This window comes from Entelurus aequoreus, linkage group LG02 (assembly GCF_033978785.1).
Source record: "Entelurus aequoreus isolate RoL-2023_Sb linkage group LG02, RoL_Eaeq_v1.1, whole genome shotgun sequence".
NCBI lineage: Eukaryota > Metazoa > Chordata > Actinopteri > Syngnathiformes > Syngnathidae > Entelurus > Entelurus aequoreus.
This window is the reverse complement of record NC_084732.1, coordinates 14,387,134-14,410,598: the sequence shown is the minus strand read 5'-3', so window position 1 is coordinate 14,410,598 and position 23,465 is coordinate 14,387,134. Positions and strand designations below refer to the sequence as shown.

Sequence of the window (23,465 nt, the reverse complement as noted above, 5' to 3'; positions counted from 1 at the left end):
AGCCCTGCTGTAGTGTGTCGCATGCTGGGAATTATCTGGGCATGTGATGGAGGAATGCACAGTGCAGGGTTGAAATTCAACTGAATTTGCATTAAATCAGGTTGTTTTAGCTAATAGTCATGCTGCAAGATCTAGCATGTTGCATTCAATGTTTATTCCCATTAATTCCCATGGAAAGTTTCAAACTTTGAATATTCCCGGAATTTTGCAACCCTACATGCACCCCAGTCGAAGACGGCAAAGTCATAGAACGTTTGAAGTGATTCTTTAAAGGTTTGTTTGATATACTTTTAACGGTTATTATTTCCCATTTAAGTATTATTTTGATATTATTTGTATTTCTTATCCACATTTCCTATGAGTGTTTCGAAAAGCACCAGTCTAACTAAAAGAAATCAAATGGGAGTAAAACCTAAAAGAGTTAAGCTTTTACCAAAGTCAGCCATCATAAATTAATCTTTCAACACATACACAATGTTGACATTTATAGTTATATTTTGATGAAGACGAGGAAAACACGTACTCGTAAATGGCGCGTGCAACAGCAACAAACATGGCAGTAGACGCGAAGTTAAATCATGTAATGCAACCTGACCCGAGCAAAAACGATGCATATTTATTATTGATACCAATGTCCTTGACCCAGCCACACACAAAGAAGCTGGAGACCTCCATGTTTTTCCAAGTTTCCATCGGTTTTGTCGTGTAGAATGATGTCTGAAGCACAAAAGTTTGATATGACTGGGAATGCGACCGACGTATAATGCTTGATATCACTCGACAACTCTTATTTTGATTATGTATAGGGATCTATTTCATAGCATAGTTAAATTTCCTGACCGTATCTGCTTTTTGCAGGAAGATCTAGGCCCCTTGCGTACTCAGATTATTCACACTCTGTTTGCTGCACCACAGCCACGTTGGTTTGGTGACCCACCACTTTGTTCACTGCCATTCAAAATTCACATGTCCGAATATAATATAGGCAGAGACAAGATTTAATGTTCAAACTGAGAAACTTAATTATTTTTTGCAAATAATCATTAACTAAGAATTTAATGAAAGCAACACATTGCAAAAAAGTTGGCACAGGGGCATTTTTACCACTGTGTTACATGGCCTTTTCTTTTAACAACACTCAGGAACTGAGGAGACCATTTTTTTAAGCTTGGAATTCTTTCCCATTCTTGCTTGATGTACAGCTTAAGTTGTTCAACAGTCCGGGGGTCTCCGTTGTGGTATTTTAGGCTTCATATTGCGCCACACATTTTCAATGGGAGACAGGTCTGGACTACAGGCAGGCCAGTCTAGTACCCGCACTCTTTCACTATGAAGCCACGCTGCTGTAACACGTGGCTTGGCATTGTCTTGCTGAAATAAGCAGGGGTGTCCATGAAAGACGTTGCTTGGATGGCAACATATGTTGCTCCGAAACCTGTATGTACCTTTCAGCATTAATGGCGCCTTCACAGGTGGCTTTTGAACTTTGCGCCTATAACAGTCCGAATGGCTCTTTTCCTCTTTGGTCCGGAGGACACGATGTCCACAGTTTCGAAAAACAATTTGAAATGTGGACTTGTCAGACCACAGAACACTTTTCCACTTTGCATCAGTCCATCTTAGATGAGCTCAGGCCCAGCGAAGCAGACGGCGTTTCTGGGTGTTGTTGATAAACGGTTTTCGCCTGGCATAGGAGAGGTTTAACTTGTACTTACAGATGTAGCGATGAACCTTAGTTACTGAAAGTGGTTTTCTGAAGTTTTCCTGAGCCTATGTGGTGATATCCTTTACACACTGATGTCGCTTTTTAATGCAGTATCGCTGAGGGATCGAATGTCACGGGCATTGCCACTTATGTGCAGTGATTTCTTCAGATTCTCTGAACCTTTTGATGGTATTACGGACCGTAGATGGTGAAATCCCTAAATTCCTTGCAATAGCTGGTTGAGATATATGTTGTTCTTAAACTGTTGGACAATTTGCTCACGCATTTGTTCTCAAAGTGGGGACCCTCGGCCCATCCTTGTTTGTGAATGACTGAGCATTTCATGGAAGCTGCTTTTATACCCAATCATGGCACCCACCTGTTCTCAGTTAGTCTGTTCACCTGTGGGATGTTCCAAATAAGTGTTTGATGAGCATTCCTCAACTTTCTCAGTCTTTTTGTGGCAGCTTTTTTGAAACATGTTGCAGGCAACAAATTCCAAATGAGCTAATATTTGCAAAAAATAACAAAGTTTACCAGTTCGAACGTTAAGTATCTTGTCTTTGCAGTCTATTCAATTGAATATAGGTTGAAAAGGATTTGCAAATCATTGAATTCTGTTTTTATTTACGATTTACACAACGTGCCAACTTCACTGGTTTTGGGCTTTGTAGATACATGACTTACTTTTAACACATGGTAGCTTTGTGTTATCAGAGTCAACATTATCTTGTTACATTTCACCTGTTGACTCTTTTATTCCAATTTTTTGTGTTTTTTGGTACCGTATTTTCCGCACTATAAGGCGCACCGGATTACAAGGCGCACCTTCAATGAATGGCCTATTCTAAAACTTTGTTCATATAAAAGGCGCATAGAATAGACGCTACAGTAGAGGCTGGGGTTACGTTATGCATCCCGTAGTTGGGAGACCTGTTGGGGCTCAATATTGGTCCATATATAAGGCGCACCGGATTATAAGGCACACTGTCAGCTTTTGAGAAAATTGGAGGTTTTTAGGTGCGCCTTATAGTGCGGAAAATACGGTAATCTTTTTAAAATGTGCTGCAGGCCTTTAAAAATGAGCAGCGGACCCCCGGGCCGTGCCTTGGCAGTGTTTCCCATAAAATGCCAAGATACCTGTGGCGGTGGGGGCGTGGCTATGGGCGTGGTCACCATGACATCATCGAGTAATTTGCATAATTTACTACAATGATATGATTTTCTCTAAAAAGGCTAAAAAAATGTATACTTACTAATTAATAATAACAGTTTTGTTTTAAACGTCCGTTCATCCATCCGTTTTACAATATAATTACAACACTTTATGTACATATTTATATACAGATTTGAACAATAAGTTATTCACTGAAATATATTTATTAATTGTGGTTCTTACAAAAAATATATCTTATAAAAATATAAAAGCTAAAATGTCTCTTTAAGCTCTGCCCCTTTAATTAGTGCATACTAAATAATTTAACTTTAGCCTACTACTACAACCATATTATTTACCAGCAACATAAAGTGAAACAGAGGCAGAGGTGTCCTGCCACAGTCAGTAACAAATAAACAAATAACAGTAGTGGTGGTAGATAGACACAAAGCTTCATCAAACATCTGATCCACTGAACAAAGAGCTCCAAAAATCTTGATCCTACACTTCTCTTTTGTAAAGTAAATCTGAATAGCCGATATGGGCATCTACATCAACTATATGATTTGCCTGAGAAGCTTGACAGGACACAAAAAAAAAAAAAAAATTTTTTTTACATTTTTTTTTTTTTTTTTGTCGCGGCCTTAATTCTTTCGTGGCGGGCCGCAACAAATAAATGAATGTGTGGGAAACACTGCTTGAACACCCCTGACCCAGCCAGTTGGTGATGGCTTCTCATTAATACTCATTGTACTTGCAGGCTGAAGAGCGTCACATCATCAACATCATCACTGGCAGCAAAGTGACCTATGACCCCCATCACGGATGAACATTCTAATGACTTTTAGAAAGAACTGACCTGACGACATCATCACGTGAATAAAACCTATTTTTTATCGTTTGACGGCAGTAAATAAACGACACAATTCACAAAGATCTTCATCATCAATGCGAGGCTCATCAGAAGACGCTCTGCTGCAGACAGCGGCAGCCGCATCCCGCCGGGCACTCGTCCTGGCGGCGGAACCAGTCCATCATGTGACCCGTGTGACCGCCGTGACCGCAGCTTAGGCAGAAGTGGGAGGAGCCACGCACGGCCACGTGGCACACGGCGCACTGGAAGGTAAGGCGCCTGCACACGGCGCACTGCGTCCCCCGCACCTGGCTGCGACAGTGGCAGCAGAACACGCCAAACTCTGCGCCGAGACAGACGGGATTTTAGCGTTGGTACAGGACGGACAGGAAGTCGGCAACGTACCGACTCCTTGGTGCGGCTCCGGGGGACAGGAAGCAAACTTGAGAACGTCGGCTCGTTTGTCTCGTAGACCCCAGCGGTACAAGATTTCCCCGTAACACTTCTTGAAGTCGTCAAACTGCAGCGTGTTGGTCGGGTCTAAAAGCCTGCAGGGGACAGGAAGTGACATCACTTTGGGGGTGGTATAGCTCGGTTGGTAGAGTGGCCGTGCCAGAAACTTGAGGGTTCCAGGTTCGATCCCCGCTTACGCCATCCTCGTCACTGCCGTCGTGTCCTTGGGCAAGACACTTTACCCACCTGCTCCCAGTGCCACCCACACTGGTTTAAATGTAACTTAGATATTGGGTTTCACTATGTAAAAGCGCTTTGAGTCACTAGAGAAAAAAGCGCTATGTACCGTATTTCCTTGAATAGCCGCAGAGGCGCTAATTAATTTAAAACCTCCTGTCACTCCGGCGCTTACCAGAAGCCTGCGGGATGGCCAAGCATGCGCTAATTATTTTAAAACCTCTTCTCACTCCGGTGCTTACCTTATCATGAAAAGCACATTTAATTAAAAAAAAACGTTATTATTGTCTTACCTTTAGGTATAAATGAGTCCATGCCAGCTCCTTTTGAAGAAAAGCATCGATATAGAAGTCTTCCTTATCTTTTTTCAGCTTTAAAAGTCTCTCTGTCTCGATGGAGATCTTCCTTTTAAGTATTACCTCCTGCTTCGATTGAAAGTCCAGTTTAGAAAACTGTTTTATTTTAGATATTTAATCCTCCATGGTAAAAGTCCAAGCAAACAATGGCTGTGCACTCTTGCTGCCGGTTGTCTTCTTCTGCTGCACGGGTCTTCTGCAGTACCAGCAGTCGCAAGAACAATCACTAGCGCCCTCTACCACCAGGAGGCGGGAGTCTTTAATGACTCATATTTGACCCAGCGGAAGTGCCAAGCATGCGCTAATTATTTTGCGAAACGAGTTTGACCCGGCTGTAATTCGAGGCATGCGAATACCATATTCCCGGCGCCAATTCAAGGAAATACGGTAAATATAATTCACTTCACTTCACTTCACAGTGCCGCATTAACATGACATTGTGTGTGTGGGTGTGTGTGTGTGTGCGCGTGCGTGACCACCTCTTGTTCATGTCGTGCTGTTCACTCTCTTGTTCACGCGGGTCAGCGTGGCTCTGGTTGCCATGGCGACAGTCTTCGGAAGAGGACTCGCTCCAGGAGTTGGCGTGCTCCGAGTCCCGCGACGCGGACGGGAACGTAGCCTCGGACACGAAGCTGAGCTGAGCAAAGGTCACATGACATCACTTCCCGTGCAAGCTCGGCCTGCAGAATACGCTGACACGCGTTTTAAATTCACGTGCTCGTCACTGTATGCAAATGAAAGGGGCCTTGTCACTACTTACGTAGCGTGAGTGGGGCGGCAGGAGCGCGGGGGAGCGAGACTGCGGCGAGTGGCAGTCTGTGAAGACGCTGCACAACATAGCCAGCGTCTGAACGTCGCTCATGTGACTGTAATGGTCCACGCTGAGGGTGACACCCAGCAACCACGGCACGTTAGAGCTTGACGTCGCACTTGCTGCCGACATTACAATATACACTGGAACCTCCATTTACTAACCACTCTAATTGCAAACTTTCCCATCCAGCCGAATCTGCCTCCGTGTGCGGACGCTTCTTTCATTCTTTCAATTTTTTGTCACGCCTACAGGCAAAAAGCAGGGCGCAATATATTTGGGGAGGTGGAGCCATCCAGGTCACTTGCTGCCCATTACTCTACTAGTCACTTCTCAGCCCTTCAGCGTGAGCCTTTTCTGTGTTTTTCAGGGATGTGAAAATAGAGAATAAAAGAGCAACATTCCTATCGATAGATAGATAGTACTTTATTGATTCCTTCAGGAGAGTTCCCTCAGGAAAATTAAAATTCCAGCAGCAGTGTACACAATTGAGATTGAATTTAAAAGTAAATAATGGGGGGTGTAAATAAGCATACTCCTGCCATGCAAACTGTTGTGTTTATGTTGTGTTCAATGCGGATGTTCTCCCGAAATGTGTTTGTCATTCTTGTTTGGTGTGGGTTCACAGTGTGGCACATATTTGTAACAGTGTTAAAGTTGTTTATACTTCCACCCTTAGTGTGACTTGTATGGCTGTTGACCAAGTATGCCTTGCATTCACTTGTGTGTGTGAAAAGCCGTAGATATTATGTAATTGGGCCGGCACGCAAAGGCAGTGCTTTTAAGGTTTATTGGCGCTCTGTACTTCTCCCTATGTCCGTGTACTACTCCGTACAGCGGCGTTTTTAAAAAATTCCTAAATTTTACTTTTTGAAACCGATACCGATAATTTCCGATATCACATTTTAAAGCATTTATCGGCAGTTTGATATTATCGGACATCTCTACTTACAACCATCAGTACTGTGATACTGCCTAAGTATCTTTGTATGGAGCTTTCAACAACGGAAACATCTTATCAAATCCCGACAATAATCACAATTTTCTTCAGGTCGTATTTTTTTTATTGATATTTCATTTAAAAACTGCGGAAGTGATATTTTGATGCAAAAATAAATATTTAAAAATGTGGATTTTCTCACATTTTTCGCCTTTTTACAAGTTTTGTCCATTTCGCTAAACTCAATATGAGTCCGAAAAAGACTGGACAAGAAGAAAATTGTTTGCGAGGGTTACATTAATGGCGCTCACAAGTATGGACATTTCGACAAAGCAGGCTTCGTACTACGGCAAGTTTTAATTGTGATGAGAATGGACACCTACTCAGTGGCCTAGTGGTTAGAGTCCGCCCTGAGATCGGTAGGTTGTGAGTTCAAACCAAAGACTATAAAAACGGGACCAATTGCCTCCCTGCTTGACACTCAACATCAAGGGTTGGAATTGGGGGTTGAATCACCAAAAATGATTCCCAGGCGCGGCCACCGCTGCTGCCCTCTGCTCCCCTCACCTCCCAGGGGGTGATCAAGGGTGATGGGTCTAATGCAGAGAATAATTTCGCCACACCTAGTGTGTGTGTGACAATCATTGGTACTTTAGTACTTTAACTTTATTTCTGGAAAAATATGTCAAAGCAGACTTCTTTCACAGCGGAGAAGAGCTACTCTCATTTAGCAGCACCTCTTCCACGTGCACACAAACACGGACTCTGCCTCCCGTTCTCTCTTTGTCTTTTCATGTCAGCTCCTCCTTTGCTGATTTTATTTTTTTTAATGTTTATTTTTGTAGCAATACGGTTGCTAAAGTTAAGGATTTTTGTGATTTCTGATAGTTTGTGAGGGCACCAAAAGGACGTGCTCATGTTGGCAGAACAGCATATACAGCACAGTTTAGCTATTCTTTGTTGTTTGGATTGTTAATAAAGAGAGTTAATCCATCACCTCCTTGTTATGTATGTTTGATATACAATACTGTATAGCACTTTATTTTGTGTTTTAAGTAGAGATGTCCGATAATGGCTTTTTTTGCTGATATTCTGATATTGTCCAACTCTTAATTACCGATTCCGATATCAACCGATACCGATATATACAGTCGTGGAATTAACACATTATGCCTAGTTTTGTTGTGATGCCCCGCTGGATGCATTAAACAATGTAACAAGGTTTTCCAAAATAAATCAACTCAAGTTATGGAAAAAAATGCCAACATGGCACTGCCATATTTATTATTGAAGTCAAAAAGTGCTTTTTTTTTTTTAAGCATTTATCGTCCGATAATATCGGCAGTCCGATATTATCGGACATCTCTAGTTTTAAGTGTACAAGCCTTTACTAAAATATGGACTTTTGTCAAGGCAGAAACGCATTATTTATATTTACATTGTTTCTTACAGATGAAGTTGCTTCACTATACAAACTTTTCGATTTACAAACCGTGTTCAAGAACCAATTAAGTATGTAAATAGAGGTTCCACTGTACTACGTCATATTCAAGGAAGTTTGATAACAGAAAATAGCTCACAGAGTGTCCAGCAGATGGCGACCAAACGGATGACTCGCCCAGGGGGCGTCCGTGTCCGGGTCGGAGTCCGGACTCAGGTCCAGACTTGTTGCTGCGGACGCCAGAGCCCACACCTGTACACGCACGCGTAATCGTCCATTTACTGACGTTTACATGACATCGGGGCGGCCCTACCTTGGCTACGTCTCGACGTCCGGCTGCCAGCGCGGCGGCGGCGTTCTTCTGGCACGTGTCCTGGATGTCATGCATGTTCAGGCTGGGAGAACGAGGGCGAGACGTCGGGGGTCAAACATCATAGCAAACAAGGAAGCGTGAACAGGGGAGGAGAACGATGTGTTCACTGACATGTAGTTCTCTCCGAGGACTTTGTGGACCGGAAGCAGGCAGGAGATTTCCTGGATGATCACCTTTCCCGCTAACTTGATGGATCGGCTGGCGTAGTCCGCCCCGTCCCTCTTGGTCTTAAAGCGGCGAGATTTCTATAGGACACACGAGGGGATACAACTGAAGTTTTGCTAGCGTGTGTATCAAAAGGGAAGCGCTCCGCTATCCCAGGTCGATTGAACTAACCACATACATTTGATGGTCACTGAAATGTGTGCGTGTGTGTGTGCACGTCACCCGCTCTTTGTAGTAGAAGGACGAGATGGACACGGTGTCTTTGTCCGAGCGAGTCGGACTGCTGCTGTACATACGCAGCGTGCTCTGAGACTCCGAGCGGATCTTCATGGGGGTCAACACTCCGCTGTGATAGGCCGACAGAGCCGACAGCGACCTGACAAACGCACACATCTGTGTTAGCTCATACTTGCCAACCCTCCCGATTTTCCCGGGAGACTCCCGAATTTCAGTGCCCCTCCCGAAAACCTCCCGGGGCAACCATTCTCCCGATTTCCATCCGGACAACAATATTGGGGGCGTGCCTTAAAGGCACTGCCTTTAGCGTCCTCTCTCACCTGAAACCTTCACCCCTTAACAGCCGCATGCTGTCCAGGCGTCCGCTTTTCCTCCATATAAACAGCGTGCAGGCACAGTCACATAATAATGTAACGTTGGACGGGTTTAACAATGGACTTTACTCGAAGATGTCAAGAAATGCTGACACGTTGAATGATCTTTTACCTTGTTTAACGAGAACGTTAATTTCAAGCACACACACACACACAAGTGAATGCAAGGCATACTTGGTCAACAGCCATACAGGTCACACTGAGGGTGGCGTATAAACAACTTTAACACTGTGACAAATATGCGCCACACTGTGAACCCACACCAAACAAGAATGACAAACACATTTCGGGAGAACATCCGCACCGTAACACAACATAAACACAATAGAACAAATACCCAGAACCCCTTGCAGCACTAACTCTTCCGGGACGCTACAATAACATCTACGGCTTTTGGAGCTCAGTGCAAAACTGCACACACAACAAGAAGGAGACGAAGCAGAAGAACGAAGAAGAGACATGGCGACAACGAGTAAGAAGAAGAAATATGCTTGCAAGTTCCAAAATGATTGGAAAAAAGAATTTCATTTCATCCAGGACAGCTCGAAGGGGAAGGGGTATGCTGCCTGCACCTCAATCACGCCTCCCCCAACCACGGCCTCAACCCCCCCCCCCCCCCCCGGACTATTAAAATCATGGCTTTAAAACTAAAAAATAATAATAACTTCAGATAGTTTTCTTTGTCTTACTTGGGCCAAAAATAGAACAAACACATTCTGAAACAATTACAATAAAAATATAGAAAAAAAAATACCGGCAGCGGTAAAGTTTAGATCCATGAAAGAAAGAAGAAAGTGAATGAATGTTTATAACTGAATACATTTACATATGCATAAACATTTTATTTCTTTTGTATAATTTTTTTTTATGAATTAAGTAACGTTTATGACAACTTTTTTCCAAAACACAATATAGAATGTGAGATATAACAGGATAATGCATACATTTATCATTTGTTTTCAAAACGCTTACAAAAAAGTGGGAACCCAAAAATTTACTGTGGGACACCATTTTTATGACTTGATGGGGTCCCTTGGACCTGGCGCCAACACTGATGGAGTATTGGTGCGTGCAAAACAGCAGCAGGCGGCTGTGGCCTGCGGGCCGGTTCTAATACTAATCAAATATCATAGATCATTCGCGGGCCTTGACTTTGATACATAGGCTCTAACACAAATGTGGTCATGTGACTGGTACCTGGGAGTGGGCTCCGTGGGCGGGACTGAGCGGTGCATGGTGATTGGCCGTGTGAAGTAAACCAGACAGCCGGTGCCGCAGAACCGAGCCCCAGACGTGCGGGGGAAAGGAATATTGGCGTCCTGAAAAAGTGTGTGTGTGTTTGTTAATGGCAGTAAGAGTGTTGTCAACAAGCTGTGATGAATAATGGTTACTTTACCATTACCAATGGAAAGTACAGATCGATCTATTATCAACGCTGCCATTTGGCATTTTGACGTATATATCGGCTATCGGTCTTTTTTTTTTATATATATATATATTTATTTTTATTATAACTACAACAAAACTACATCAGCAGATACAATATGTACACATACGATACCACTATTCAATATTTAAAAATAAATCCGTAGTAAAATTGATAGTAACGGGGCGGCGTGGCTCGGTTGGTAGAGTGGCCGTCCCAGCAACTTGAGGGTTCCAGGTTCGATCCCCGCTTCCGCCATCCCAGTCACTGCCGTTGTGTTCTTGGGCAAGACACTTTACCCACCTTCTCCCAGTGCCACCCACACTGGTTTAAATGTAACATAGATATCAGGATTCACCTGATTTCATTTTCATAAAGCACTTTGAGTCACTAGAGAAAAGCGCTATATAAATATAATTCACTCACACAAATAAGCATTGCTTAAGCACTAGCACTTTTGCCCTGCATGAAAAAAGCTCCCTTATTTCTGGAGTCCATTTTTTCTTTTTTAATTCATTTAAGAATAAAAATTACTCTTGTGTCAATAATTCTACCCAAATATGTTTTGATATCTGACAAAGCATTTATTTTAGTTATTTTGAGAATTATTCTCCAGTCATCTCATCTGCTTTCACCGCGGTGCTCCCGTGGCCACGCCCGTCTTTCCCTGCTTTTAATGCAATGCTGGTCTTTTACATTACTTCTCCTCTGCTGACCTGCTCAATTTTTGTTTCTTCTGACCACAGAACTTTCCTCCAGAAGGTCTTATCTTTGTCCATGTGATGTCAGATGAAACAAAAATTGAGCTGTTTGGCCACAATACCCAGCAATATGTTTGGAGGAGAAAAGGTGAGGCTTTTAATCCCAGGAACACCATTCCTCCTGTCAAGCATGGTGGTGGTAGTATTATGCTCTGGGCCTGTTTTGCTGCCAATGGAACTGGTGCTTTACAGAGAGTAAATGGGACAATGAAAAAGGAGGATTACCTCCAAATTCTTCAGGACAACCTAAAATCATCAGCCCGGAGGTTGGGTCTTGGGCGCAGATGGGTGTTCCAACAGGACAATGACCCCAAACACACGTCAAAAGTGGTAAATGAATGGCTAAATCAGGCTAGGATTTAGGTTTTAGATTGACCTTCCAAAAGTCCTGACTTAAACATGTGGACAATGCTGAAGAAACAGGTCCATGTGAGAAAACCAACAAATTTAGCTGAACTGCACCAATTTTGTCAAGAGGAGTGGTCAAAATTTCAACCAGAAGTTTGTGGATGGCTACTAAAAGCACCTTATTGCAGTGAAACTTGCCAAGGGACATGTAACCAAATATTAACATTGCTGTATGTATACTTTTGACCCAGCACATTTGCTAACATTTTCAGTAGACCCATAATAAATTCATAAAAGAACCAAACTTCATGAATATTTTTTGTGACCAACAAGTATGTGCTCCAATCACTCTATCACAATAAAATAAGAGTTGTAGAAATTATTGGAAACGCAAGACAGCCATGACATTATGTTCTTTACAAGTGGATGTAAACTTTTGACCACGACTGTATATGCATTGAGTCTATTGGAGTGCTAAAACTGCCAGGAGTTAATCAATAATATATCAGTGTACAGCTTTTTAAACATATCATCACAAAATACTTTTTTCAGCAAGCTCGTTTTATCGTTTGTTGTTATCGCTGCTATTTTAACTGTCCTTTTTTACATAAAACTATATACCGTATTTTTCGGACTATAAGTCGCAGTTTTCTACATAGTTTGGCTGGGGGTGCGACTTATACTCAGGAGCGACTTATGTGTGAAATTATTAACACATTACCCTAAAATATCAAATAATATTATTTAGCTCATTCACGTAAGAGACTAGACGTATAAGATTTCATGGGATTTAGCGATTAGGAGTGACAGATTGTTTGGTAAACGTATAGCATGTTCTATATGTTATAGTTATTTGAATGACTCACCATAATATGTTACGTTAACATACCAGGCATGTTCTCGGTTGGTTATTTATGAGTCATGTAACGTACACTTATTCAGCCTGTTGTTCACTATTCTTTATTTATTTTAAATTGCCTTTCAAATGTCTATTGTTGGTGTTGGGTTTTATCAAATAAATTTCCCCAAAAAATGCGACTTATACTCCAGTGCGACTTATATATGTTTTTTTCCTTCTTTATTATGCATTTTCGGCCGGTGCGACTTATACTCCGGAGCGACTTATACTCCGAAAAATACAGTACTCGTTTTACTTTGAACTTTTCCTGTGCTCTCTTTGAAATGAACAAAAATGTAATAGTTGCTTCATTTTTTGTGACTTAGTCATCGTAGTGGTTAGTAAGCACACGCTGAAAAATATCAGGCTGAATTATAAAGGTGATGGCTAAATTAGAGCCACTGAATACGCGTACGCTTTATGGTCTGACTAATCGTTAAGATTGACGATGACTAGTGGACTATTAAAATAGTCGTTAGTTGCAGTCCTAATAGGAAGTGCTTGGAGTCGCTTACCTGGTAGGACCCGTATGTGTTGATGACTCGGGGAAAGGCCTGCAGCGCTGGAGCGACAGGATTGGACAGGACGAAGGGGCCCGAGGATGGACTGTCGTCCTGCGTCTACAAAGGGACATCAATTAGTAGCATAAAAGTCATCAGACAGCATGATGGGGACGTTCTCACCATGTCCGACTCGAGACAGGACACGAGCTGTCGGACGCAAGGTTCTAGGCAGTTCTGGTTCCTCTTAACCTTCTGCAGAGACACGTCTGTGAGGATCTGAGAGGCGAGAGGGACACATGAGACGTCAAAGAACTGGTGCGTTCAGGGGAATCTTTCTGAGGCCTACTTTGTGGATCTTGCTCTTCATAGCTGTGGAGATGGTCGTCGGGGAGACAAACTGGAAGGTGGGGGCGCAGTTGTTGGGGTACTGTCCCGGGAATTTCATCAGCAGTCTGACCTGATGGCTCCCAAAATGAGCGGACACGACGCAGCTGCAGTTCACCGCGTCCATCTGTCCCCCGGGCGAGTAACGTTAGCGTCTACATGTCCTCTACGACTCCATCTGTCCACGGCTCACCTCCACGTTGACGTTCCTGATCTGCAGGTTGACCAGAGAGAATTCCTGCTGGAGCGTCTGAGGGAGTACCGAGTCCTGGCGAGGGCCCGAGCCCGCCACGCCGTCTGGATCTGATGGACAAGGGACAGTGAGACACGCGGGGAGAGCGGCACACATGTGGACCGAAGGCGCGTGTCACCGTGCGGGTGTTGTCCGGCAGGAGTTCTGGCGTGCTGTCCGTCAGGGTCGTTGGACGCCAGCAACTTGTCCGCGTCCATGTTGAGAGACATTCCCTCCATCAGGTCGTCCGCCAAGTCGCTGACACACAGCTGCGCGGACAAGAAAAAGTCACAGGTCGCGTGACGAGCGTGTGACCGGGGTCGACGTTCACCTTCTGGAGTTGAGGGTCCACCCGCCAGATCCTCAGAGTCTGATCTCTGGACCACGTGACCAGCTGGTAGTCTTTCGTACCTGAGACACCGGACACAAGCAAGGAAGTGCAGTGACGTATCGCAGAAAAAGGGGGCGGGACCGTGACCTTTGCGTGCACGGACCTTCTTTCTGCGGCCTCCACTGGAACTCTAGAACGACGTCGTCGTGTCCCACGAAGGCGTGGACGGGACTGTTGAGGTCCAGGGTTGACCACAGAAGAAGACTGTTCTCACGTCTCAGCTGAGGGACCATCACTGTGACCAAGCCGTTGGAGAAGGGCTGCACAAACACACGCACACACACACACACACGTATTTGTCACCTTCTTAAGACTTTCGAATAATGCCTACCTCTTTAGGACCACCCTTTCTAGATATATAAAGATGTGTATTTACAACATTAATAATACATACAAACTGTAAATATAAAAAAGCTTGTGAAAAATGAGTTGGAATTTCACAAGAAAAAAGTCACAATTTCACAAGAAAAACTTAGAATTTTGGCAGTATTATAATAAAAGTCGTAATTTTACTCAACGCAAGTCAAAATGTTACAAGAAAAACTAAAAGTGTGTGCAATATTATGATAAAAGTTGGAATTTCACTCAATAACAGTCGCCATTTTAGAAGAAAAGCTCAAAATGTTGGCAATTTTATGAAAAGAGTCGTAATTTTACTCGACAAAAGTCACAATTTTATTAAAAAACTGTAAAATGTTGGCAATAAAAGTAATAATCGGAATTTGACAAAAGTCAACATTTTACTCAAAAAATACCACTATTTTACAAGAACAAAAAAATTGGTAATATTGTGATAAAAGTCAGAATTTTATGACAAATGTCACCATTTTGCATGAAAAAGTTATTTTACATGAAAAAGTAATAATTTTACGAAAAAATACTGCAATATTACAAAAACAGAAAGAATATGAGAAACTGTTCCTAATTTTATAAGAAAAAAGTCGACACATTGTGAGACTGCTTTTTAGTAAATTTTTTAGTTGTTGAATTTTTTGTTTGTAATTGGTTTTTAATCTTTATTATTTACTTCAAGTTATTACAGTATGTCTCTAAATACATATTTACCAATTTGTTTAAATTAATTTTGGCAAAAGGGGGCGCATTTCAATTCCTTACACACACTTGTTATTACATATGTTGGCCAGAGGGGGAGCACTTTTAAACCCAACACACAGTCAATTTGAAAAATCCCTCCTTTTTGGGACCACCCTAAGTTTGATAGATTTCACCACCAGGGGTGCAAATGAGACATTCTCCATTAAATGCAATGGTTTTCCGTATTGGGACCATGATTTATGTCCTAACTTGTTCACCGGTCCTTATATGGAAGGTACTTTTCCTTGTTGATGTCTCAAGAAGGGTAGAAAGCCAAGAACACACACACACACACACACACAGTATATTGCAGCTGTGGATCATCAGTGAAGTTCTCACCGTATAGCGAGCCTTCCACACGGGCACCTGACACGAAAGGATGTTCAGGTACTTCCTGGGTTGTCGGTAATCCCAAAACTACACAAACACAATCCAAGTGATGACTGAGAATGCTGACAACCTGGTAGCTGCAGTTCATTTGTGGACCCTCACCCTCACTGAGTTGTCCTGGCTGCTTGTAGCCAGGATGAACTCGTTGTCCGGGTGCCAGTCCAGACCGTGGATCTTGGACAAGTGGGCCGCCACGTACTCTGCAGCCGTGTTCGGCTTCTGCTCCGACAACAACAATTTGACCACGCCGACTTAGTCACGTCTTCAAAGATCACGCCTGAGTGTCCCCCTTACCCTTCTGTCCCAGATCCGAACGTCTCCGTCGTGACTGGACGCCAGCAGGTTCTGGTTCCTCCGGTTCCATTTCACCTGAGACGCGCCGGCTGAAACATGACACAGAATAACGCCCGCTTTCACTTTAGTCCCCGTCCACTTTGCACATAACTTCTAGATTGGCTTCCATAATTGTTGACAGCGTACCGAACAAAGTCCAGTCCATTTAAATCACAGGTGTCAAACTCAAGGCCCGGGGGCCAAATCTGGCCCGCCACATTATTTTATGTGGCCAGCAAAAGCCTGGAAATAATATGCGTTAATAAAATGTTTAAGCTTTTCTTATTAAATATATTTTTTGTTTCCCTTTTGACATTAAAAATCATGTACTGCATGCAATTGCATATCTTTTCAAATTCAATATCAAAATCTACATATTATATTATGTATTCCAAAATTTTTTTTTTTTTTAATGAAGATAAATACTGTACTTAAATATCTGCTTGACTTATGATTTCAAAAAAATAATCAAACTGTAGACTGTAAAATTGACAATAGATTTTACGGTTAAATTCCGCCGACTGAGTTTTTTTACTGTAAAATCAACTTTGTTACTGTTTTTTTCCATATACAATAAGACACTAAAACATTAAAAAAAAAACAAAAAAAACATTAAAACAAGATTTTACGGTAAAAAACAACAACCTGGCAGCGCTGTTGCTTGAATTTTACCGCTAAAAACAGTGGTATTGTTTCTCCATTCCATTCCATTTTTTTATATGCTGTCAAAAAAAATGATTTTACTGTAAAATTCTGGTGACTGGGCTGCCAGTTTTTAAAGTAAAGTTTAAATATTTTTTTTGCAGCTTATGTAAAAAAATATTTTGTTAATGTATTATATATATACACATTTATACTCATACATTACTAATTGTTAAAAGCGGCCCTCTGAGGGCAACCATAACTGCGATGTGGCCCTCAATGAAAACAAGTTTGACACCCCTGATTTAAATAAACTAAAACAGGGGTGTCCAAAGTGCGGCCCAATGGGCATTCTAAAAATACTATTAAAAAACACATAAAAAGTGGAATAAAACAGCAAACAGGTGAGAAGTAATGAGAAAAAGTTGCAATATTGACACTTAACACTTTAAAACTGCAATTGCTCCAAAAATAATAATCAAAATCAATGTAGTAATGAATTATTAACCTATTCAAAGCCCCAATGAAAAAAAATCCACCTTAAATTATTTTTGGGGGAAAATGTTGCATATTTTGTGTGTTTGCCATTTAAAAAAAGGTTTTCTTTGACAAAAAGGGCATACAACAAAAGCAAAACAGTTATGCCTACCCTTAAAGGGCCGCATGTAACAGTGAATAATATATGAAAATTACATTTAGGAGGATTTCCCGCATATTTTTTACGTACACTGCAAAAAAAATCTGTAGATTTTGCAATAAAAAAAATGGCAACTCAGTTACCAGAATTTTACTGTTGAAAAATAAAATAAAAAATTTACTGTAAAATTTTGTTTTTTTTACAGCATATTACTGTAACAAAAAATAAGGGCCCACACTACATTTATGCCAGTTTTTTACCGTAAAATCTACGGTTATTGTGTATTTTCTGTAAATGCAAAACTGGTACCACTGTTTTTTTGACAGTAAAATTACAGCAACTGAGCTGCTAGTCTTTTATCGTAATGTATTTAGATAGCTTGCATTGAAATCATAAGTCAAGTAGATATTTAGGTATTTATTTCTATTTGAACAAAAAACAGTTTGAATTTATATAGATATATTATTTGATGCATTATTAGATTATGTTAAAGTTTCAGACATGCAAGTGCATGCAATACATGATTTTTTTCTGTCAAACTAGAAATAAGAAATATACTGTATTTAATAAGAAAAGATACTTTATAAACACATATTTATTCCAGGTTTTTGCGGGCCATATAAAATGATGTGACAGGCCAGGTCTTGCCCCCGGGCCTTGAGTTTGACTCTTGGGATCTAGAGACTTAAGCATTAAACGCATTAAAAAAATACACTTTTATGAGTTTGGGCCCTTTTGGATCCCCAATATTTTTTCCTGAAATTATTGCTAAAAAATTTTAGAATGAATTCAAATCAATCTTGTTATGAATTATCGACCTATTCAATGCACCAATTACTTGACATAAAAAAAAAATCCACCTTAAATTATCTTTTTGGGGAAAATGTTGCATATTTTTTTGTTTGCCATTTAAAAAAGCTTTTCTTTGACAAAAAGGACATACAACATAAGCAAAACAGTTATGCCTGCCCTAAGAGGGCCGCATGTAACAGTTAATAATATATGAATATTACATTTATGAGGATTTCCCGCATATTTTTTACGTAAACTGCAAAAATAAATCTGTAGATTTTGCAGTAAAAAAAAAAGGCAACTCAATTACCAGAATTTTACTGTTGAAAAATAAAATAAAGAGGAATTTACCGTAAAATGTTTTTTGTTTTTTTTACAGCATATTACTGTAACGAAAAATACGGGCCCATACTACATTTCTGCCAGTTTTTTTTAACCGTAAAATCTACGGTTATTGTGTATTTTCTGTAAATGGAAAACTGGTACCAGTGTTTTTTTTGACAGTAAAATTACAGCAACTGAGCTGCTAGTCTTTTATCGTAATATATTTTGTCATTTTTACATTGTACACGTTGATAGATAACTTGCATTGAAATCATAAATCAAGCATATATTTATATATATATATTATTTGATTTATTATTAGATTATGTTAAAGTTTCAGACATGCAAGTGCATGCAAAAGATAATTTTTTTCTGTCAAACTACAAATAACGAATATACTGTATATTTAGTAAGAAAATATACTTTATAAACGCATATTATTTCCAGGCTTTTGCGGGCCATATTAAATGGGCCTTGAGTTGGACTCCTGCAATCTAGAGACTTAAGCATTAACAGTAAAAAAAATTACACTTTTATCAGTTGGGCCCTTTTGGATCCCCAATATATATTTTTTTTCAAATCATTGCTGAAAAAATTTTAATTCATTAAAATACATTTTAATATGAATTATTGACCAATTTAAGGTTCCAATTACTTCACATGAAATAGCCTACTTAGATTTTTTTAGGGTGGGAAAATATTGCATATTTTGTGTTTTTGCCATTAAAAACAGGGTTTTGAGAAAATGGGCATAAAACATTAAAAGAATATCTATAAAATATTTATATCGACCAATGGGCCTTCAGACATTAATTTAGAGATTTAAGCATTTAAAAATAATAATTTTAAAAATACTTATTTTTAAGATTTTTATGACTGAGACCCTAAACTTAAGGAAAGCCCTAAAGATTAAAAAAAATCAAAATATTGTATTGGTTTTGAAAATTAAAAAGATGATTTTTCAGTGTGCTAATAATCAAAATAAACAATCAAATGCAGGTTCTTTTTCTTATGCCTTCTGATCTCTCTCTCTCTCTCTCTCTCTCTCTCTCTCTCTCTCTCTCTCTCTCTCTCTCTCTCTCTCTCTCTCTATGTCCACTACTTGATGTCCATATCCCCACCCCCCCACCCCACCCCCCCTCCACACTCCTGATTGTAAATAATGTAAATAATTCAATGTGATTATCTTGTGTGATGACTGTATTATGATGATAGTATATATGATAGTATATATCTGTATCATGAATCAATTTAAGTGGACCCCGACTTAAACAAGTTGAAAAACTTATTCGGGTGTTACCATTTAGTGGTCAATTGTACGGAATATGTACTTCACTGTGCAACCTACTAATAAAAGTCTCAATCAATCAAAAGTCCTCCGGTGGAAAATGTTTGGACACCCCTAAACCATAAGCTTCTGACAAGTTTTTCGAGGGGCCATGTTGTGTGTCCTCACCAACGGCAGACAAAGCCACAGCGGGCTTCCGAGTGTCTCTGTGGAAAAGAACATCACCCATGTCAAAGCCTGAGGGTCAGCAGCAAACCAGACCATAGTCCATAGAGCGTCAACTACCTGGTGTCCCAGATGTAGATGAAAGTGTCCACAGAGCTGGTGACCAGGAACTCTGCTTCAAAGCACGACCAGTCCAGATCACTTCAACACACACACACACACAGTGAGACCACATGGATTCGGTATGGTTGACCATCTGAAGATACCTGATGACTCTGGTGTGTCCTTGCAAGGATGTGTGGACATCTGCGGTGCTGCCGTCCTTCCATGAGTACAAGTCCACACGCTGGTTGCTCTGGGTATTGCACACACACATACACACACACAGTGAAAATGGTCAAACAGGAAGTGAGCCGACGTTAGGACGTGGGGAGGAAAACTAACCGATGCGGCGAAGACGTGCGAGTGGGACTTATGAGGGTTCCACTGGACCGTGCCCACGTCCCACTTACTGTGGCGAGCCATCTTCCTCGCCAACTCACACGGCGCCTCCAAGTTGACCATGTACAGGTAACGCCGTCTGACGGGTGGGAAGGGGGGAAAGGGGAAAAGTGACCTTTGACCTCAAGACCGGCTTGTTGACTTTGCTTACCCAGACAGCACGGCGTGCGAGCCCAGACAGTCCACGGACATGGTGGTCGCCTGGCAACACAAACGCAACATGGTCAACAATGGACAGGTGGGATGTGAGCGGCTGCTATGTACTCCTTCTTGATGGTAACCATGGTAACGTCAGAAGCATCTTTGTCATGATGTGTCTGCTCAGTGGCCTTGTGGTTAGAGTGTCCGCCCTGAGATCGGTAGGTCGTTTGATTGATTGACTGAAACTTTTATTACTAGATTCAGTGTTTCCCATAAACTGCCAAGATACCTGTGGCGGTGGGGGCGTGGCTATGGGCGTAGTCACCATGACATCATCGAGTAATTTGCATAATTTACTACAATGATATGATTTTCCCTAAAAAGACTCAAAAAATGCATACTTACTAATTAATAATAACAGTTTTGTTTTAAACGTCCATCCATCCATTTTACAATATAATTACAACACTTTATGTACATATTTATATACAGATTTGAACAATAAGTTATTCACTGAATTATATTTATTAATTGTGGTTCTTACAAAAAATATATCTTATAAAATATAAAAGCTAAAATGTCTCTTAAAGCTCTGCCCCTTTAATTAGTGCATACTAAATAATTGAACTTTAGCCTACTACTACAACCATATTATTTACCAGCAACATAAAGTGAAACAGCGGCAGAGGTGTCCTGCCACAGTCAGTAACAAATAAACAGAAAACAGTAGTGGTCAAATACAAATAAGGCAACAAGAGAAGTATCCTACACTTCTCTTTTGTAAAGTAAATCTGAACAGCCTACATGGGCATCTACATCAACTTTATGATTTGCCTGAGAAGCTGGACAGGACCAAAAAAAAAATTGTTTATTTTATTTTATTTGTGGCGGACGTAATTCTTTCGTGGCGGGCCGCCACAAATAAATGAATGTGTGGGAAACACTGAGATTGCACAGTACAGTACATATTCCGTACAATTGACCACTAAATGATAACACCCGAATACGTTTTTCAACTTGTTTAAGTCGGGGTCCACGTTAATCAATTCATGGTACAAATATATACTATCAGCATAATACAGTCATCACACAAGTTAATCATCAGAGTATATACATTGAATTATTTACAATCCGGGGGGTGGGATGTGGAGGGGGTTGGGGCGGGGGGGGTATGTTTGGTTGATATCAGCACTACAGTCATCAACAATTATATCATCTGAGAAATGGACATTGAAACAGTGTAGGTTTGACTTGGTAGGATATGTACAGCGAGCAGTGAACATAGTGAGTTCAGAAAGCATAAGAACTAGTATATACATTTCATTATTTACATTTGATTATTTACAATTTGGGGAGGTGGGATGTGGTGGGGGGAGGGTGTTAGTCAAGGGTTGTAGTTGCCTGGAGGTGTTGTTTTAGTGCGGTTTTGAAGGAGGATAGAGATGCCCTTTCTTTAACACCTGTTGGGAGCGCATTCCATATTGATGTGGCATAGAAAGAGAATGAGTCAAGACCTTTGTTAGATCGGAATCTGGGTTTAATGTGGTTTGTGGAGCTCCCCCTGGTGTTGTGGTTATGGTGGTCATTTACGTTATGGAAGTAGTTTGACATGTACTTCGGTATCAGGGAGGTGTAGCGGATTTTATAGACTAGGCTCAGTGCAAGTTGTTTTACTCTGTCCTCCACCCTGAGCCAGCCAACTTTGGAGAAGTGGGTAGGAGTGAGGTGTGATCTGGGGTGGAGGTGTAGAAGTAACCTGACTAGCTTGTTCTGGGATGTTTAGAGTCTAGATTTGAGGGTTTTGGAGGTGCTGGGGTACCAGGAGGTGCATGCGTATTCGAAAAAGGGTTGAACGAGAGTTCCCGCTAGAATCTTCATGGTGCTTTTGTTGACCAGAGAGGAGATTGTATAGAGAAACCTCTTTCGTTGGTTGACCTTTTTGATTACCTTGGTTGCCATTTTATCACAGGAAAGATTAGCCTCTAGAATGGAACCTAGGTAGATGACCTCATCTTTCCTGGTGATAACAATGTCACCCCACTTTAATAGTGAAGTCACTGACTTTCTTAAGGTTGATTTGAGTTCAAAACCCCGGCCGAGTCATACCAAAGACTACAAAAAAATGGGACCTATTACCTCCCTGCTTGGCACTCAGCATCAAGGGTTGGAATTGGGCGTTAAATCACCAAAACGATTCACGAGCGCGGTCACTGCTGCTGCTCACTGCTCCCCTCACCTCCCAGGGGGTGGAATAAGGGGATGGGTCAAATGCAGAGGGTAAATTCCCCACACCTAGTGTGTGCGTGACTATCAGTGGTACTTGAACTTTATGTAGTTGGGGGACGGCGTGGCGCAGTTGGGAGAGTGGCCGTGCCAGCAACCTGAGGGTTCTTGGTTCGATCCCCAACCTTCTACCAACCTCGTCACGTCCGTTGTGTCCTTGAGCTTGAACTTCCTTGAACTTCACCCTTGCTCCTGATGGGTCGGGGTTAGGGCCTTGCATGGCAGCTCCCGCCATCAGTGTGTGAATGGGGAAATAGTGTCAAAGCGCTTTGAATACCTTCAAGGTAGAAAAGCGCTATACAAGTATAACCCATTTACCATTTATAGTTGTCAAATATAAGTTTGTTACGGTCATGTGACCTGCTTTTGTACTGCGACCAAACACTAACTCGCTTCATGATTTAAACATCACTCTCATCCAATTGTTTTCGGGTTTGAGTGTGTTTTGGGGCAATGTTTTTTATTTTTTTATCCTGCATTGTTGATGTGATTGCAGCATTGTTGCTGCTCGTTTTATGTCAGCCGCTGTACAAAAAGTAAACACATTTAGTGTGATTACTCATCAACTTTTCTGCTATTTACTACGAGGCGACGACTTTTTTTTTTTTTTTTTTCAGCCGGACGTTCCATTCTTGGTACCGTGGACACAAAAAAGTCCGAGCAAGACATGAAAGTTGACTTATGTCAAGAAGTCTAAAGAAAGAAACAATTGTTTAAAAACAATAAACGACACACCTGCGCGTCGCGAAACTCCAACACCACATTCTCGCCGCTCCAGTGAGCCGCCATCTTTGTTTCTGCTGCCTGGCTTGTCAACATAGCGTCACGTG

The 23,465-nt window shown here is 41.3% G+C and overlaps 2 protein-coding genes across 2 annotated transcripts in view; one reads left to right on the top strand and one right to left on the bottom strand.

Moving 5' to 3' along the window:
• The window catches only part of LOC133641829 (G patch domain-containing protein 1-like), a 20,181-nt gene extending 15,176 nt beyond the window's left edge, over positions 1 to 5,005 (top strand). The window contains exon 12 of the mRNA XM_062035881.1: positions 3,622 to 5,005. Coding sequence (XP_061891865.1) covers positions 3,622 to 3,667 — 46 coding nt within the window. The 3' untranslated portion in view covers positions 3,668 to 5,005. The remainder of the gene's footprint in view (positions 1 to 3,621) is intronic.
• On the bottom strand, positions 3,562 to 23,465 carry LOC133630799 (GATOR2 complex protein WDR59-like). Its single transcript, XM_062022549.1, has 25 exons — positions 23,371 to 23,465; positions 20,363 to 20,412; positions 20,155 to 20,290; positions 19,977 to 20,065; positions 19,831 to 19,911; positions 19,714 to 19,751; positions 15,824 to 15,912; positions 15,632 to 15,748; positions 15,479 to 15,556; positions 14,148 to 14,304; positions 13,985 to 14,064; positions 13,793 to 13,922; positions 13,615 to 13,724; positions 13,384 to 13,548; positions 13,218 to 13,313; positions 13,050 to 13,154; positions 10,299 to 10,420; positions 8,713 to 8,866; positions 8,437 to 8,570; positions 8,266 to 8,347; positions 8,092 to 8,204; positions 5,521 to 5,641; positions 5,240 to 5,397; positions 4,120 to 4,262; positions 3,562 to 4,057 (listed from the first exon to the last, which is right to left on the bottom strand). Exons 1-25 carry the CDS (start codon positions 23,452 to 23,454, stop codon positions 3,822 to 3,824), a joined length of 2,868 nt encoding a protein of 955 aa, XP_061878533.1. The 5' UTR covers positions 23,455 to 23,465; the 3' UTR covers positions 3,562 to 3,821.

Bases quoted from the DNA above. Each gene is read 5' to 3' on its own strand.
- LOC133630799 (XM_062022549.1), bottom strand. From the start codon at position 23,454: ATGTTGACAAGCCAGGCAGCAGAAACAAAGATGGCGGCTCACTGGAGC. The intron at 19,752-19,830 runs GTAGTTGACGCT...TCTTTTCCACAG, and splicing joins ATCTACATCTGGGACACCAG to AGACACTCGGAAGCCCGCTG. The intron at 8,867-10,298 runs GTACCAGTCACA...TGCGTTTGTCAG, and splicing joins CCCACGGAGCCCACTCCCAG to GTCGCTGTCGGCTCTGTCGG.